Here is a 20,075-nt window from a genome sequence, read left to right as displayed (position 1 = left end):
CAGTACCCGATTTGTATGACATGTCAGGCAAAATTTAACCACATTGTTATGTAATCTGGCTAAATAAAACATTTCCATAATTTAGCCTGTGTTTTCAAAATATGCAAGAGACCTGCCATTATAACTTCCTGAACTGTTCAAATTTTTGTCACAATATTCAGACAGAACTTCCACCTGATCGACCACTGCCCATCCCTCACTGGCTGGTTTGAGAGGTTTTCTCCAGTTTCTCATTAAAACTTTGTCTTTTAAATAACAGTGCCCAGATGTTGGTTATGATTCAGTTTCTGAGTAGGCCATTTGGTATTACTCGTTCAAAAGAAAATCTGTCTGTTGTATTTCTATTAAAGGAGACAGTTAAACAGATCAACATCATTCTCTTTTCCTTTAGCCTTTTCATTTGTCGTTTGAAAATTGTGTACAACTGGGTTTTCAAATCAGCTCTTTTTTAATATATTCCTCCTCTTCCTATCTAATTCTAAGGGCTTGAGATCTACTTAAATACAAATCAAGAAACAATATAAGATATTTATACTGTAACATTAGTTTCTTTTACTTCTACTAATTGTTCCACCACCCTCAGTTGCAGACTCATATTGTCCCGACCATCCAATGGATGGCAGAGGTCCAAGAAGACAGCTCTTTACTGACATCAAAGAATTACAGGTAGTATCAATGTTGGTCTAACACTTATCTCTCTTAATTAACAAAAATTATTTCATTGAGAGAACAAAAACGCTAAATCTCAAGAAACTTTAACCCAAAAAATCCAAGAAAAAGATCAATTTTCTTGCTTAAAATGCTGTTACACAGGTTGCATCTTTGTAGCATTTTTTTTCCTCTATGGTGTAAGTTTCACACGATGCAAGTAATCAGGTGGATATTTTCAACTGAACTGATGGGAATGTGATGGTCCAAATGGCCTCCTCTCGTTTTGCAATATTCAATGATTTCTCTAATTCTTTTTTTACTAACAATCAATAGTAGTTTTGTGGTCATCATTGGACTCTTAATTCCACAAAATTATTGAATTCCAATTCCATCTAGGTTTCCATTGGTTGGGACTGCAGAAGATCCACCACCAGTCACTGAACCATCATTTTGAAGATGACAGGATGTCTCCCCAGTTTTTCCCTCCTTCCCTTTGGGAAATTAATGTGAGATTTGAGTTCTTGGTTTCCACAAAGTCGGCAGTTCTTAAGGAAAGCAAAGGGACAATTACATCTGCTGACTGAAAAGCCAACAAAAGATGTTGATCACCACTTTTCACCAGTCATGTACTTAACCAGGCTACGGCCATCCTTCCCCAAGCCAAAGCATCATTAAGCCACAAATCCAGGTTCCTTGCAGGAGTGGTGGCTTTTGGCACTTCCAATATGCCCACCCTAGCCCCAGAATCACCAAGGGACATAGACCACAGGTGAGTGATGGCAGAATGGTATTTGGGATCACAGCACGGAAGACACTGGTCTAGAGCAAACAAACAATCAAATTGGCCCACCACTTTCTGGTGCTGAATCAGATACTGGAGTGAGTTGAGTGAGGTCACCCCTTCCCAATATGGTTCGCTTTTTGGGCTTATAGAGTCAGAGATGTACAGCATGGAAATAGACCCTTCGGTCCAACCTTTCCATGCCGACCAGATATCCCAACCCAATCTAGTTCCACCAGCTAAGACCCCGGGTCCATGAGACACTTAAGTGAGATAATCTGCCAAAGCTCACTGCTGGCCATAGCATACTAAATACAATAAATTTAGAGAATCCTACAACCTTGCAAAAAAATGGGCATCACAACTGATGTTAGACCAAACCAGTGCATGAACAGTAAATGAAGAATTGCAAGAGGGAACCTTTGACTTGTGTCTCAGTGCCACAGTGCATTGAGACTTAACTATGTTACCTTGCACTGCTTAGCTTTGTGATTCATGACCTATTTTAAATGTTTTGATACTTTATTATTTACATAAACCAAAATAATGCTGCAATTAAAAAATCAACTCATTAATATTTGGAATTAAAAGTCCAGTAATGACCATGAAACTGCCTTTTCTGACAATCAACAGTAATCATAGAAATCAAGAATCAAAAGAGAGAATGCTGGAAAATCTCAGCAGGTCTGGCAGCATCTGTAAGGAGAGAAAAGAGCTGACGTTTTGAGTCTAACTGACTCTTTGTCAAAGCTGAGTACGTGCAAATTCAGTAGGCCACATGGCTTCTTTCCACGCTGTAGAGATTCTATAAAAATGCACATGGACAATATTCACCGCATTTTCTACAATAATAATCACTCCCCATCACCTCCCACTTTCAAGAAATTCCACTGTTTAGCAAGACACTTCTACCTTTTACAAATCCTTTTTAATTACCCTTAATGAATCCAGGATTTTTCTTGTTTTATTTATTTGTGGTTAATATGGTATAAAACAATCACAATGAGCTCACCCACTGTTACTTTGGTTAATGCGAGGACAATTAGTCCAATTTCCTGATCAAAACTAAGAATGGAGATAAGTTATCCTTCCTTATTTTGTAATTCATGAATAGATTTGGGTGCCACTGGCTGGGCCAACATTCATTGCTCATCCCTAATTGCTCAGATGGTAGTTAAGAGTCAAGCCCATTGCTGTAAATCTGAAGTCACATGGAGGCCAGACCAGGTGAGGATGGCAGATTTCCTCGTCTAAAGGAGATTAGTGAACCAGGTGGGTTATTTTCCCGAAAAATGACAACGGTTTATGGTAATCATTAGACTCCTAATTCCAGACTATACTAATTTCAAATTCTGCCATCTGCCCTGGTGGAATTTAAACCCTGGACTCCAGAACATTACCTGGGTCTCCAGATTAATAGTCCAGCAATAATACCACGAGACTATTGCCTACCCTTTCTGAATGGAGTTGTTAAATTGACAATATTCCAATCCTCTGGAACAATTTCTATACCCAAAGGCATCTGAGAAGTAATGTTCTGAACGATCAGGACTGGTCCCTTGCACACTGAGTTAATCAATATTTTAGTTCCGCCAGCTTAATAATGGTTATCCTAAATGCCCTTTTTTCTCCTTTGCAAATTCTCACTTCCACTGCTCCAGTTTATTATGAAACCTCTCTAAGGCAAACATTGATTTTCAATTGCTTGACTGTTTCTTCCCCCAATCGAATTCATCTTTAATCAATCCCACTTTTCCTTTAGCTATTCTTTTGCTTTTCCTAGGTTTACAAGAGTATCCGACCCCATTTCCATTTATGAGTGACTACTACACATTGTATTCTTAATCAAATCAAGTATTTATGTTTCCACATCATTAGTCAGCCTTCATTACTTGAAAATGTTTATGTTGCTAATCATGATATCACGTTATCATGATAGTGCTTCAATATGTACAGTCCACTAATGCTTAATTTATATAAATGAGCAATGTTTGACTTGATTTTTGTCTGATTATAACATTGACAGAATCGTTACAGAGAGCATCCTCCCCTTCCCCCCATGGGAAAATAGGGCTGAGTCAGCACAGCTTCATCAAGGGCAGGTTATGCCTGACAAATCTGTTAGAATTATTTGAGGTGGTAGCCAGCAATTTCGACAAAGGAGAGCCAGTGGACATGATCTATTTGTGTTTCCAAAAGGCTTCTGACAAGATATTACACAGGAGGCTGCTAAATCAGACACGCGCCCATGGTATTAGGGCAATTTACTGGTATGGACAGAGGATTGGCTGACTGGCAGAAGGCATAGTGTGGGCATAAAGGGGTCTTTTTCAGGATGACACCTGGTGACTAATGGAGTTCCTCAGGGGACAGTGTTGGGACCACACGTATTCATGTCATACATTAACAATCTAAACAAAGGAATTGAGGGCATTGTTGCTCAGTTTGCAGATGACACAAAGGTAGGTGGAGGGACAGGTAGTGTTGAGAAAATGGGGAGGCTGCAGAAGGAATTGTTCAGGCTAACTGCGTGGGCAAAGAAGTGGCAGATAGAATACAATGTGGGGAAGTGTGAGGCTATGCACGTTGATAGAAAGCGTAGAGACATGGACTATTTTCTACACAGGTAGAAAGTGAGGACTGTAGATGCTAGAGATCAGAATCGAGACTGTGGTGCTAGAAAAGCACAGTAGGTCAGGCAGCATCCGAGGAGCAGGAGAATCGACATTTCGGGCATAAGCCCTTCATCAGGAAAGGTACGAAGGCTTCTGCGAAATATCGATTCTCCTGCTCCTCAGATGCTGCCTGACCTGCTGTGCTTTTCCAGCACCACAGTCTCAACTATTTTATAAACACAGAAAGGCTTTGAAAATCTAACACACAAAGGGACTTGGGTGTCCTAATTCAGGAATCTCAAGTTTAACAGGCAGGTTCAGTTGGAAGTTAGGATGGTAAATGCAATATCAACATTCGTTTTGAGAGGACTAGAATACAAGAGCAGAGATACACTTCTCAGGCTCTAAAGGTTCTGGTCAGATCGCATTTGGAGTATTGTGAGCAGTTTTGAGCCTCATGTCTAGGGAAGGATGTGCTGGGCTTGGAGGGAGATCGCAGAAGATTTACAAGAATGATCCTGGGGATGAAGGGCTTATCATAAAAGGAGCGGTTGAGGACTCTGGATTTGTACTTTGAGTTTAGAAGGATGAGGGGTGTCTGATTGAAACTTACAGAATACTGAGAGATCTGTACAAAGTAGACGTGAAGATTATGTTTACACCAGCAAGAGAGACTAGGGCGTGAGGGCTCAGCCTCAAGTGAAGGGACAACCCTTTAAAACGGAGATAAGGAAGAATCTCTTCAGCCAGAAGGTATTGCCATATCAGGCTGTGGAAGCCAAGTCACCGAGATAGATAGGTTTTTAATTGTTAAGGGATCAAGGGTTACTGGGAGAAGAGAGGAGAATGGGATTGAGAAATATATCAGCCATGATTGAACAGTGGAGCACACCCAAATGGCCTAATTCTGCTCCTACATCTTATAGTCTCTCATACTCACCCGATCATACTGTCCATCCTGGTGACATCGCCGACAATCACTGCAAGCAAAGGGGCCACAGTCAACATGGACATGTAGTTCGCACACTGCCAAATTAGAAAGGCATCATTAATCATATGGGGCTATGTCAGTTCACAAATTAAACTGAGTTTTGTTATCATGGCAATCATTAGTTCATTCAGACGTATTTATTCCACAAATAGAGGCAGAAAATATTTACTTTTCTACCATTACCCTTGGTGCTGAAACAAACACATTCCCCGCTCACTGCAATTCCCTTTTTAAAATCATATTATGTGCACTGTTGGCTGTGGATAGCTCAGTGAAAAGATCATTATTCACAGAAGGAAAAAGTAAAATATTTTTGCAGTCAAACTCAAAAAGAACCACTTTCTTTGTCTAGGGAAACTACCTTTATCTACGGAAATTGATAACACCATTTATTGATGCAAGTTTATTTCAGCCAATGTACTTTTCATTGGTCACCATTTTGACTGAAAATACGTCTTTTTTTAATTTTAAAAAAAGCCAATCAGTGCAGATCTGTTTAGTGCATGAAATCAATATTTTGATTCCAAATTGCATCCCAATGACTAGGAATAACACAAAAACTACAGTTTCTTCCATATCTACAAATAATTCAGGTGAAGTATTGCATAAGGCCCTCATGTGAGGTTATCGGTTTTGGTAGGGAATAACAGCAAAATTAACTATTATTTAAATGGGGAAATATTGCAGCGTGCTGCTGTGCAGAAGGACCTCAGTATCTTTGTGCATGAATTACAAAAAGTTGGTTTGCAGGTGCAGCAGGTAATTAAAATGGGAAATGGAATGTTGTCCTTCATTGCTGGAGGGATGGAGTTTAAAAATAGGGAGGTTATGCTGCAGCCATATAGGGTGCTAGTGAGGATATAACTGGAGTACTGTATACAGTTTTGGTCTCCTTACTTGGGAAAGCATGTACTGACACTAGAGGGGGTGCAAAGGAGGTTCACAAGATTTGTTTTGGAGTTGAGGGGGTTGGATTATAAGGAGAGATTGAGTAGACTGGTACTAAGCTCATTGGAATTGAGAAGCATGAAGGGGGGGGGAATCTTACAGAAACATATAAAATTATGAAGGCAATAGATAAGGTAAAAGCAGGGAGGCTGTTTCCACTGGTGGGTGAAACTAGAACTAGGGGGCATAGCATCAATATAAGGGGAAGCAGAGCTCAGACTGAGTTGAGGAGAAATGTCTTCACTGAAAGGGTTGTGAACCTATGGAATTCCCTGCCTAATGAAGCAATTGAGACTACTTCATTGAATGTTTTTAAGTCAAAGTCAGACAAATTTTTGAATAGTAAAGGAATTAAGGGCTACGATGAGTAGGCAGGTTAGTGAACCTGAATCCACAAAAAGATCAGCCATGATCTTACTGAATGGCAGAGCAGGCTTGACAGGCCTACTACTCCTGCTTCTACTTATGTTATTATGCAACAAGGCATTTGTTTGATTGAGAGGAATAAAATACATAGATGAGTAAAGTATTTCACAAATTTGCACTTAAAGTCTGTTTTGTCTAGCTCAATGGAAGAATTGATATCACATTAATATCCATTTGGACCATAGTTAAATGAGTGTCAGTGACTAACATCACTTTCTTATTTGCTTCACTGGTTTACCAAACTTCAAAACGGAGAAAATGAGTAAGGCATCCGTGGTTCCAAGAGGTTACTGGGGTTTATCAGACAGCAGCTATGCAAGACATGCAAAGATGTGCAAATGTAGTAACAGCTAATCAACAACACAGTGAAGAAGCTGAAGTGACACATGAAGTCTATTCACAACCCATCCCAATTTACCAGGGTTTTCTCTACCCAATCCTCCCAGTGTTCTATCCATTTTTATGCAACTGCAATCCATGCCAGGCCTCAGTCCAATGCAATCGTATCCTGGCTAGGTGTAAATCTTTGTTTTTCCCCCATGCTTGCTCCATCCAACTACCCGCTTCATCTCATCCCCAGCTCACTTTATGTGAAAAAGGGCATGCTAATTTCACTCCTTAACAGCCTGCTGTTAACTTGTGAGAATACATTAAGATATTCTCAGGAAATGACCATCAGTAACATACAACCAATGTTTAAACTCACATCAGAAAAATAACAGCAAGATGCAATTTATCTTCACGGCCTCCAGTTCGAGTTTAGACTGAAAGTTTAAATTACTGAACAGTTTTGACAGCCTCACTCATCCATCCCATTTCTAATACAAGCAAATTGAGTTGTTGAAAATATTTTTCAACATGGGAATAACAAAAACACTGTATGCTTAGTAGTTGGAATGTGGAATACGATATAAATGTTTTAACGGTGGCAAGATAATTCTTAACCTGCAAGTTTCTCAGGCAGGCTGCGACTTGCTAAATAATGGCATAATACTTTCATAATTATTGCATAAACTATATCCAACACCCAAAACTAAACCAAACAGGTTTTACAAATATGTGGGTGGCTGAAGCTAACACAGGAAAGGCAAGTCCCTCAGTCGAGTCAGTGTTCTAAAAAGAGAATGACCTTGCTGCACAAATATCAAATGAACATTGCCAAACATTCAATACAAGTCTTTTTGCATTAATTATATATTGAATGCACATACGTGCATGAATAACATTTATTTAAAAGAAAATCTTACAATTTTCTTGGTGACCTCTGTTAAACGAAAGGGTATGCACTGTTGGCAAGGTAAACACGGATTCTTCTTTGGAACTCAGAGACATCAGCCTGATCAATAGCAAAAAGCTTCAACAATGACATAAATTCTATCTCTGATTAATGCTTTAATGTGGATCAGAACACACCCAGCCACTCTTCATCCCACCCAGTGTCTCAAAATTACACATTTGCATGCAAAGGCTGGTGTGGTATTTTTATGGCTCTATAGAAATACTGCAAGAGCTGACACCAGCATGATAGCTGAAGTCATTCTTTCCCAAAAGCAGCTGTATAATCAAAATAATGAAATTCTGTTGACACTTGTTGGATAAGCAAAATGTACTTTAATAATGCTTGCAAAATAAGTTTCCTGCACTTCACAAATTTTCTACAGTTCTGCTTCTGTGAAATACTCCAAAAAGTCAAGTTTCTATCAAGACTACTTTTGATCTCCTTGCAAAGCTACAATGATGAGATTTGATGCAGCAATGAAAGAAAAATGTAGCAGATTTATTTATACCAAGCGAAACCATTTCCTTGTTTCAATTTTATGATAGAAATGGAACTGGAAGTTAGCCATATATCTCAGAGCAGAGCTTCCAACTTTACTAGTAAGACATTAACTGTCTTCAAGGTTATTGCAGTAATGTTCTGGAAACATCGATAATGGTGTGAAATTAAGTTTGTACAAAACCTCAAACGTTGAAGGCAGATTGAAAAGGACTGTGAATAAAGGTGGAATCTCATTCGATGTGGGCATGGATCACAGCTGAGCTTGCACAATTATTGCGTGCTTTAGATTCTCACCTCCATTCTCAAGTCACAATCATGCTGAATTCAATAAGCTATGTGCTTTTCATACTTCTGAATGAAGTGCAATTTTATTTAGAGATGTTAAAAGATGAAATAACTTTAATCACATTCTCCCTGTGAAGAAATACATTTTAAATAGATATTTAAGATTGACTTGACTAAAAGTCTTTGAAATATAGTCTGAGAATTCTTTCCAAAAAATGTAAGATAGAGGAGTTTAGGTGCGCCTGTAATCGTGAATAATATGATATATCTCTTTATATTGTGATGACAACAGCATGTTTAGACAACAGCCACTTGCCCATCCTGCCTTCATCAGTGAAAAATAAGCCACCCACCTTCATGTCACCTGCCAGCCCTGCATTCTATCTTGGTGGTAAAAACAATGACTGCAGATGCTGGAAACCAGATACTGGATTAGTGGTGCTGGAAGAGCACAGCAGTTCAGGCAGCATCCAAGGAGCTTCGAAATCGACGTTTCGGGCAAAAGCCCTTCATCAAGAATAAAGGCAGTGAGCCTGAAGCTCACAATCCACTAATATAATTTATTGTATCCGTTGTTCCCGATGCGGTCTCCTCTACATTGGGGAGACCGGGCGCCTCCTAGCAGAGCGCTTTAGGGAACATCTCCGGGACACCCGCACCAATCAACCACACCGCCCCGTGGCCCAACATTTCAACTCCCCCTCCCACTCTGCCGAGGACATGGAGGTCCTGGGCCTCCTTCACCACGGCACGCCTGGAGGAAGAGCACCTCATCTTCCGTCTCGGAACACATCAACCCCAAGGCATCCATGTGGACTTCAACGGTTTCCTCATTTCCCCTTCCCCCACCTCACCCTAGTTCTAAACTTCCAGCTCAGCACTGTCCCCATGACTTGTCCGGACTTGTATACCTGCCTATCTCCTTTTCCACCTACCCACTCCACCCTCTCCTCCCTGACCTATCACCTTCATCCCCTCCCCAACTCATGCATTGTACTCTATGCTACTTTCTCCCCACCCCCATCTTCCTCTAGCTTATCGCTGTACGCTCAGGCTCACTGCCAAGCTAGAGGAAGGTGGTGGTGGGGAGAAAGTAGCACAGAGTACAATGGGTGAGTGGGGGAGGGGATGAAGGTGATAAGTCAAGGAGGAGAAGGTGGAGTGGATAGGTGGAAAAGGAGATAGGCAGGTAGGACAAGTCCGGACAAGTCATGGGGACAGTGCTGAGCTGGAAGTTTAGAACTAGGGTGAGGTGGGGGAAGGGGAAATGAGGAAACTGTTGAAGTCCACATGGATGCCTTGGGGTTGATGTGTTCCGAGACGGAAGATGAGGCGTTCTTCCTCCAAGCGTCTGGTGGTGAGGGAGCGGCGGTAAAGGAGGCCCAGGACCTCCATGTCCTCGGCAGAGTTGGGGGGGTGCTGAAATGTTGGGCCACGGGGCGGTGTGGTTGATTGGTGCGGGTGTCCCGGAGATGTTCCCTAAAGCGCTCTGCTAGGAGGCGCCCAGTCTCCCCAATGTAGAGGAGACCGCATCGGGAGCAACGGATACAATAAATGATATTAGTGGATTGTGAGCTTCAGGTTCACTGCCTTTATTCCTGATGAAGGGCTTTTGCCCGAAACGTCGATTTCGAAGCTCCTTGGATGCTGCCTGAACTGCTGTGCTCTTCCAGCACCACTAATCCAGAATCTACATTCTATCTTTACTGTTCTCAGCTCCTAAAGGCCAGCTATGAAGCAACACAGGTAAATTTCCTGGTTGGTGTTTCTAGATCACGTTTCCAAAAGGGACAGTGAATGAAGAAACGTCAGGGTAAAAGGGAGAAAAGCAAATAAACAAATTATTCATTTGCAATACATACTTCATGGGTCATATTATTCAACAACTAAAGTGGATGACAAGTTTGTTGCGGCTGTTCAGGACATTGGTTAGGCCACTGTTGGAATATTGCATGCAATTCTGGTCTCCTTCCTACCAGAAAGATGTTGTGACTTTCAAAAGGGTTCAGAAAAGATTTACAAGAATGTTGCCAGGGTTGGAGAATTTGAGCTACAGGGAGAGGCTGAACAGGCTGGGGCTGTTTTCCCTGGAGCATTGGAGGCTGAGGGGTGACCTTATAAAGCTTTACAAAATTGAGGGGCATGGAGAGGGTAAATAGACAAAGTCTTTTCCCTGGGGTCGGGGAGTCCAGAACCAGAGGGCATAGGTTTAGGGTGAGAGGGGAAAGATAAAGAAGAGACCTAAGGGGCAACTTTTTCACAGAGGGTGGTACGTGTATGGAATGAGCTGCTAGAGGAAGTAGTGAAGGCTGGTACAATTGCAACATTTAAGAAGCATTTGGATGGGTATATGAATAAGAAGGGTTTGGAGAGATATGGGCTGGGTGCTGACAGGTGGGACTAGATTGGGTTGAAATATCTGGTCGGCATGGACAGGTTGGACCGAAGGGTCTGTTTCCATGCTGTACATCTCTATGACTCTAAGTTATTCACATATTTGTGTTGAAAACATGGTGTAATCTGTTACTATTCAGTGATTGCTGAGTAGCTGCTATAAACTTCTAATTTATCAAATATCAGTTCATGGGTCTGCCACTGACAATCGTCACAAATAATAAACCATAGATAATCACTTGTTTGCCTGATAGAGTAGGGGTGTGTGCAACTTGATTCAAATAGGAAGTTGATTCAAATAGGAATTCAGCACAGTGGCAGAGTTTGTTGTTGCTTTTTCTATCTTTTGTCAACTTCCATTATCTGTAGTAGACACAAGTTACCTTCCAGAAAGAGGTTAACTTAGAGACAGTGGCAAGGATTTGAAGAGCTAGAGTTGGGAAGTTATGATTGGGAGAGAGGCTGGGGTTTTGGAGGGGTAGGGGAAATCGCTGGTTTATGCATTCATAACAATCCAATGAACACCTAAGTATCACACAACAGCTTAAATGGAAAACAACCTCAGAAATCCAAGGCACAGAGAGCTTCAAGTACTTCAGTAAATGAGTCACAAAAAGTTCATATACAGATACAGCAAGTGATTAAGAAAGCACACAGAATCCTTCATTAGAGAGGAATTTAACAAAAAAGCAAGGCTATGTTTCAGTTATATGGGGCATCATCAAGACCACATCTTGAATACTGTGTGCAACTTTAGTCCGCTTATTTAAGGAAGGAAGTAAATACATTTGAAGCTGTTTAGAAGGGATTGGTAGTGAGTCCACTTTTGTCATATATGTAAACGATTTGGATGAGAATATAGGAGGTATGGTTAGTAAGTTTGCTGATGACACCAAAATTGGTGGTATAGTGAAGGTTTTTTTCACTTAGTCATTTGTGTGACGTGGGCATCGCTGGCTGGGCCAGCATTTATTACCCATCCCTAGTTGCCCTTGAGAAGATGGTGGTAAGCTGCCTTCTTGAACTGTTGAATGGCAATATATTTCCAAGTCAGGATGGGGAGTGGTTTGGAGGGAACTCAAAAGTGGCGGTCATTTATAACTGCTGTCCTTGTCCTTCTAGATGGAAGCAGTTGTGGGTTTGGAAAGTGCTGTCTGAGGATCTTTGGCGAATTTCTGCAGTGCATATTGTGGACAGTACACACTGCTGCTACTGGATGTTGGTGGTGGAGGGATTAGATGCTTGTGGATGTAGTGTCAATCAAGCGGGTTATTGCTGAGCAGGTGCTGCTTATACCACTGTTGATGACACCGTCTATCACTTTCTGATGATCAAGCGTAGACTGATGAGGCGGTAATTGGCCAGGTTGGATTTGTCCTGCTTTTAAGGTACAGGATATATCTGCACAATTGTCCGCATTGTTGATACATGCCAGACCTGTAACTGTACTGGAAGAGCTTGGCTAGGGCAACAGCACATTCTGGAGCACAAGTCTTCAGTACTATTGCTGGAACATTGTCAGGGCCCGTAATCTTTCCAATATCCAGTGACTCCAAACCTTTCTTGATATCATGTGGAGCGAAACGATTTGGCTAAAGACTGGTATCTGTGATGCTGGGGACCACAGAAGGAGGCCACGATGGTTCATCCACTTGGCCCTTCTGGCTGAAGATTCATGCAAATATTTCAGACTTATCTTTTGCACTGATGTGCTGGGCTCTTCCATCATTGAGGATGGGGATATTGTGGAGATGCCTCCTCCAATGAGTTGTTTAATTGTCCACCACCATTAATGATTGCATGTGGCAGGACTGCAGCACTCAAATCTGATCTGTTGGTTGTGAGATCATTTGTAACTTGTATGCTAAACAGCATAAGCAGCAAGTAGTCCTGTTTGATGGCTTCACCAGGATGACACCCCATCTTTAGGTATGCTTGGTGCTGCTCCTGGCATGCCGTCCTACACTCTCCATTGAACTAAAGTTGATCCCTTGGCTTAATGGTAATGGTTGAGTGGGAGATATGCCAGGTCATAAGGTAACAGATTGTGAAGTACAATTCTGCTGCTGCTGATGCTCCACAGGGCCTATGGATGCCCAGTCCTGAGTTGCCAGATCTGTTCAAATCTGTCCCATTTAGCTCAGTGATAGTGCCAAACAACAGAATGGAGGTTATTCTCAATGTGAAGTTAGGACTTCGTCTCCACAAGGGCTGTACGGTGGTCACTCTTATCAATACTATACTGGACTGATGCATCTGCAGCTGGCAGATTGGTAAGGATGAGGTCAAGTATGTTGTTCCCTCACCATCTACCGCAGACCCACAGGTTATCTAAGATTACAAAGACAGCAGCGGTAGATAGAGTTTCATATCGATAAATGTAAGGGTTTGTATTTTGGTAATACAAACAAGGACAGGACTTATAAAATTAATGGTAGGGTGCTGGGTCGTGTTGTAGAACAAAGCGATCTCCGTGTTCAGGTACATAATTCTTTGAAATTTGCACCACAGGTAAACAGCATGGTTAAGGAGACAGTTAGGCTTTCCTTGATCAGACCATTGAGAAAAGAGTTGGGATGTCGTGTTTAGGTTGCACAGAACGTTGGTGAGGCCTCTTCTAGAGTACTGTGTACAGTTCTGGTCGTCCTGTTATAGGAAGAATGTCATTAAACTGGAGAGAATTCAGAAAAGATTTATCAGGATGTTGTCAGGAATGGAAGGTTTGAGATAAAAATAGACTGGAAAGGCTGAGAATTTTTTTGCCGAGCGTAGGAGATTGAGACGTGATCTTATTGAGGTTTATAAAATCATGAAGAGTATAGACAAGGTGAATGACAGGGGTCTTTTCCCTAAAGATGGACGGTTCAAAACCGGGGCACATATTTTTAAGGGAGAGGAGGAAATTTTAAAGAGGACATGAGGGGCATTTTTTTTTAAACACAGTGTGTTCTTGTGTGGAACAAACTGCCAGAGAAAATGGCGGATGCAGGTACAGCTACATTTAAGTTTATGAATAGGAAAGATTTGAAGGCTAGTTTAATTTGGGAACATGGTCAGCATGGACTGACTGTATGATTCTGTGACTCTAACAGGTTTATGAAATTGCTACCTGCAATGAGCTGGTTATCTTAGGAGTAAAGGTTGGACAGTCTGGCCTTGTTTCCATTGGAATTTAGAAGAGTGACAGGTGCCTTGATTAAAGCACATAAGATTCTTAACAGTCACTGGTCTGTAGTCAAAAGTCCTTCAGCCCATTGAGTCCACATCAGTCAAAAACAGTTAACTGTAATAATCCCATTTACCAGCACCTGGCCCATAGCCTTCTATGTCTTAGTATTGCAAGTGCATATCTAAATGCTTTTTAAATGTTAGGAAGGTTTCTGCCTCTACCTAACAGGCAGTGAGTTCCAGACTCCTACCATCCTCTCGGTGAGAAAAAATGTTTTCACATCCCCTCTAAACGTCCTTCCCCTTACCTTAAGGTCTGTGTCCCTGGTCTCTGAACCCTCCACCCAGTGGAAAATTTTCTTACCATCTATTTAGTCTATGGCCCTCATAATTTTATATTTCGTAGTCATGTTCTGATAAAACAGACATGGAAGTAATTCACATCTTCTGAATTAACCCAGAACTAGGAGACAGCATCTTAAAATCAGGGGTAGTCTTTTAAGTCAGAGGTGAAGAGAAATTTGGTTTTTTACCTTCTGTGATTTTGGAGTTCTTTGCCTCAGAAGGCAGTGGTGGTGGGATCAGTGAATAATTTTAGGGCAGAAGTAGTTTGATTCCCTTGCCTAACAAGAATCTCTGGTTCAAAAACAGAAATTGCTAAAAAAAACTCAACAGGCCTGGCAGTATCTGTGGAGACTACTTGGAGTTAAATTTTGGATCCATTGACCCTTCTTCAGAACTATAATTCTAAGATTAATTGGAGCAGATGGGAATGTGAAATTCAAATCATAACTAGACACAATATTATTGAGTAGTGGAGCAGTCTTGAGGGGCTGAATAACACACATCGTCAAAATCAGCAAGGAATGACAAACAGAGGGGAGCGGAAGAAAATGAGCTATGAAAGGAAGCTAGTCAGAAATATCAAAGTATTTAAAAAAGAGTGACTGAGGTATGTGATTACACCTTAGAGGGCAAGATTTGGACATTCGTAATGAGAAATATGAAAATGGTCATGCACTAAACAGGCATTTTGTGCTTGTCTCCATTGTAGAAGATACAAAACACATCCAATAATGCTTGAAAATCAAGACATGAAAGGGAGAGGGGAACTGAAAACATTAATCTTGTCATAAATAGTTCTGGAAAAGCTCAAAATTAAAGGCAGGCAAATTCCCTGGATCTGAAGGGTTTTGTCTTTGCGTCTTAAAAGAAATGACTGCAGATATAGTAGTTATATTGGGTGTGATCTTCCAATTTTCAACAAGATCATCTTTCATTCACCTAAATTCTAGAGAATACAAGCCCCATCCTCTCAATCACTGTTCATGGGACAGTCCTGTCATTTCAGAGATTATAGAATCATAGAATTTTGTATACAGAAGGAAGCCATTTGGTCACCATGTCTGTACTGGCTCCCAAAAGTGCTATCCAGTTAGTCCCATTCTCCAACTCTATCTCGGCAATCCTCCAGACTGGTGAATCTCTGCTGCATTCCCTCTATGGAAATTATGATCTTCCTTAAAGGAGAACAAAAACTGTACATAATTCTCCAGATGTAGTCTCACCAAATTGCTATGCAACTAAAGTAAGGTATCCTTACACCTAAGCTCAAATCCTCTTTTGATAAAGATCAAAATACCATTCGTTTTCCTAAATGTTTGCTGCATTCCTATGTTAGCTTTCAGTGACTTATGAACAAGATACCCTGGTCCCTTTAGTCATCACACCTCCCAATCCCTCACCATTTAAGAAATATTCTGCACCTTTTTTCTCCTACCAAAATGGAAAAACTCACACTAATCCACACTGAGCCTATTTACCATGTCCCTGCTTACTCACTCAGCCTGTCCATATCTCTGTGAAGCATCAGTGCATTATCCTCACCATACATATTTCTTCCTAGATTTGTCTCACCACCAAACTTGAAAAATATTAAATTTGGTATCTAGGAAAGGAATATGATCTCATAGCCTCTACAGAGACATGGTAACAAGGGAATTAAAACTGAGAACTTAACATGCAGGAATATTTGACCCTTCAGAGTGACAGATGGAAAAGTGATGGGGTAAAACTGTTACAAAGAGATGAAATGAGGACAGTTGTAAGAGACATTCTAGACTCAAATGATGTAGAGTCCACTTGGTCAAAGATTTTAAAAGTAGCAACAGAAAGGGCGGCACGGTGGCACAGTGCTGCCTCACAGCGCCCGAGACCCGGGTTCAATTCCCGCCTCAGGCGACTGACTGTGTGGAGTTTGCACGTTCTCCCCGTGTCTGCGTGGGTTTCCTCCGGGTGCTCCGGTTTCCTCCCACAGTCCAAAGATGTGTAGGTCAGGTGAATTGGCCATGTTAAATTGCCCGTAGTGTTAGGTAAGGGGCAGATGTAGGGGTATGGGTGGGTTGCGCTTCGGCGGGGCGGTGTGGACTTGCTGGGCCGAAGGGCCTGTTTCCACACTGTAAGTAATCTAATCTAAAGAACATATTGGTAGGAATAGCGTACTGACCCCCAAACAATAACCATGCTGTTGGAATGGCTATAAATCAACAAATAGCAGCATGCAAAAAATAACAGAGCAAAAGTTATGGGAGCCTTTAAACTTCATAGTGATTAGGTTAATCAAATTGAAAATGGTAGCTACAACAACAAATTCATAATGTGCATTCGGGATAGTTTCCATCCATCATGGAATCAACTAGGGAACAGGTTCTCTCGGATCTCATATTGTGTATTGAGGCAGTGGAAGACCCTTAGGAAGAAGTGATCACGATGTGATTGAATGTAATATTCTGTCTGAGAGTGAGAAACTTGGGTTGGAAACAAAACTGCCTTTAATGTAAATAACCGGAATTAGAGTGAAATAAGGATAGATTTAGCTAAAAAGTGAACTGGACAGATAGATTAGCAGGATGCATTGGCTGACATTTAAGGAGGTAATTCATGATGTTCAGCAAAATTACATTCCAGCAAGGAGGAAAAGTTCAAAGACACCGATAAATGAACCATGACTAACTAAGGAAGTCAAGGAGAGTATAAAGTTGAAAGAAAAAGCACAAAAGTCATTCACAGCTCCAAAGACTGGGATAAATTCAGAATCCACCAAAGTAGGATTAAAAAGACAATAAAAAAAAGTAAACTACAAGGGAAACTATAATGGAATATAGAAACTGATAATAAGAGTTTCTTTAAATAGAAATGGAAGAGAGATCAAAGTGAACAGAGGCTCCTAAAAAAAAATGAGGAAACAGTTGTGGGGAATAAAGAAATGGCAATGGTGTTAATCAAATGGTTCTCATCAGCCTTTCTGGTAGCAGATACTTTGAATGTCTAAATAATACTAAAGAATACAGGGCAGAAATTAGGTTTCGTCACCATCACTAGAGAAGTATTACACAAATGAACGAAGGTGAAGACAGTGAAGACCCTAGCCATGTTGGCTTGCATCCTAGAATCCTCAAAGTAGTAGCTATGGAGCTAGTAGGTGCATTGGTTGTAATTTTCCATAAATTCTGTAATCTGGTGATGTACTAGAGGACTGGAAAATTGCTAATGTGACACCCTAGCCAAAAAGGGAGGCAGGCAAAGACAGTACTTTCTGGCCAATTAGCCTTATTGTGGGAAAAATGTTGGAATCAAATAAGGAAGTCATAGCAGCACATTTAGAAAAATATAATGTAATCAAGCAGAGGTAGCTTGGCTTCACAAAAGGGAGACTGTGTTTGATGAACTCATTAGGGTTTTAAGGAAGTATCAACTATAGACGGCAATCAGTAGATGTGTTGTACTTGAACTTCCAGTACCTGACAAAAGTTTAAGTCATAAGTGCCCTTCTTTTTCTTGTTGGTGACCTGTGACCAGTGGGCTTCCACATAAATCACTACTGGGACTACAACTGCTTACAATATATATTGATTGTTTGGAAAAAGAAAGCAAATATACTGCAGCCCAATTTGCAGACGACACAAAATTAAATGGAAGGGCAGGTCATGAGAGAGATACAAACAGTTTACAGAGAGATATTGACAGGTTAATTAAGTGGGCAACAAGTTGGCAAATGGAGTATAATGTGGAAAGATATGAAGCTGTTCATTTTACAAAGGAAAAGAAAAGTATTATTTAAATGGAGAAAAACTGCAGAAATCTGCAACACAAAGGGACTCAGACTATTTGTACACAGAACACAGAAATCTAGTATGCAGGGGCAGCAGGTAATCAGGAAGACTCATGGAATGTTGGTCCTTATTTCAAGGTGGCTGCAGTATGAGAGTGGGGGAGTCTTATTGCAGCTGCTGGTGAGAACACATTTGGAATACTGTGAACTTTTAGTCTCCTTATTTAAGGAAAGATATTTCATTGGAGACCATTCAGAGAAGGTTCACTCTAGAATGATCCCTGGTATGGAGGTAATGTCTTATCAGCAAAGGTTAAACAGTCTACCTATTGGAATTCCGAAGAATGAGTGGCGATCTCATTGAAACATATAGGCTTAAGGGGCTTGACAGGTTAAATGCTGAGAGGACTTTTCCCCTCATGGGGCAGATTAGGACCAGGGCGCATAGTTTCAGAATATTGGGCACCAAACTTAAGATCGATCAAGGAGGAATTTCTTCTCTCACAGGGAACACTTTGTTGTGTGGGCAGAATCCTTGTGTATATATTTAAGGCTGAGATATAGATTATATCAAGGATGAAAGTCAAGGTTTACAGGGAACATAGAACATTACAGCGCAGTACAGGCCTTTTGACCCTCAATGCTGACCTGTGGAACCAACCTGAGCCCATCTAACTTACACGATTCCGTTTTCATCCATATGACTAACCAATGACCATTTAAATGCCCCCAAGGCTGGTGAGTCTGCTACTGTTGCAGGCAGTGCGTTTCATGCCCCACTACTCTGAATAAAGAAACTACCTCTGACAGCTGTCCTATATCTATCACCCTTCAATTTAAGATTTGGAGATGCTGGTGTTAGACTGGAGTGTACAAAGTTAAAAATCATACAACACCAGGTTATAGTCCAACAGGTTTAATTGGAAGCACACTAGCATTCGGAGCGTCGCTCCTTCATCAGGTGGTAGTGGAGGGCTCAATCCTAACACAGAATTTATAGCAAAAATTTACAGTGTGATGTAACTGAAATTATACATTGAAAAATTGATTGTCTGTTAAGCTTTTCATCAGGTAGAATACCATGATATACCTTCAATTTAAAGCTATGCCCCCTCGTGTTAGCCATCACCATCCAAGGAAAAAGGCTCTCATTGTCTGCCTTATCTGACCCTCTGATTATATGTCTCAATTAAGTCACCTCTCAATGTTCTTCTCTCCAACAAAAACAGCCTCATGTCCCTCAGCCTGTCATCGTAAGACCTTCTCTCCATCCCAGACAACATCCTAGTTAATCTCCTCTCGACCCTTTCCAAAGCTTCACATCCTTTCTATAATGCGGTAACCAGAAATGTACACAATACTCCAAATGCGGCCACACCAGAGTTTTGTACAGCTGCAGTATGACCTTGTGGTTCTGAAAGACAATCCCTCTACTAACAATAAGTAATAACACCATATGCCTTCTTAACAACCATAAAAACCTGGGTGGAAACTTTCAGGGATCTATATTCATACACACAGAGCTCTCTCTGCTCATCCACACTACCAAGAATCTTACCATGAGCCCAAACTCTGTACTCCTGTTACTCCTTCGAAAGTAAATCACCTCACACTTTTCCACATTAAACTCCATTTTCCACCTCTCTGCCCAGCTCTGCAGCTTATCTATGTCTCTCTGTAACCTACAACATCCTTCAGCACTATCCACAACTCTACCGACTTTAGTGTCATCCACAAATTTACTAACCCATCCCTTCTATGCCCTCATCCAGGTCATTTATAAAAATGACAAACAGCAGTGGTCCCAAAACAGATCCAACACCAGGATGAAGATTTCCCATCAACCATCACCCTCTGTCTTCTTTCAGCTAGCCAATTTCTGATCCAAACTGCCAAATTACCCTCAATCCCATGCCTTCATATTT

At 41.1% G+C, this 20,075-nt stretch overlaps 1 protein-coding gene across 1 annotated transcript in view; it reads right to left on the bottom strand.

Moving 5' to 3' along the window:
* Window positions 1–20,075, bottom strand: part of LOC140485524 (diacylglycerol kinase theta) — a 176,182-nt gene that overhangs the window by 123,158 nt on the left and 32,949 nt on the right. The window contains 1 exon segment of the mRNA XM_072583703.1: window positions 4,988–5,073. Within this exon segment, the coding sequence (XP_072439804.1) occupies window positions 4,988–5,073 (86 nt within the window).

This window comes from Chiloscyllium punctatum, chromosome 14 (assembly GCF_047496795.1).
Source record: "Chiloscyllium punctatum isolate Juve2018m chromosome 14, sChiPun1.3, whole genome shotgun sequence".
In the NCBI taxonomy this organism is placed as follows: Eukaryota; Metazoa; Chordata; class Chondrichthyes; order Orectolobiformes; family Hemiscylliidae; genus Chiloscyllium; species Chiloscyllium punctatum.
This window is presented reverse-complemented; position numbering and strand designations above follow the sequence as displayed.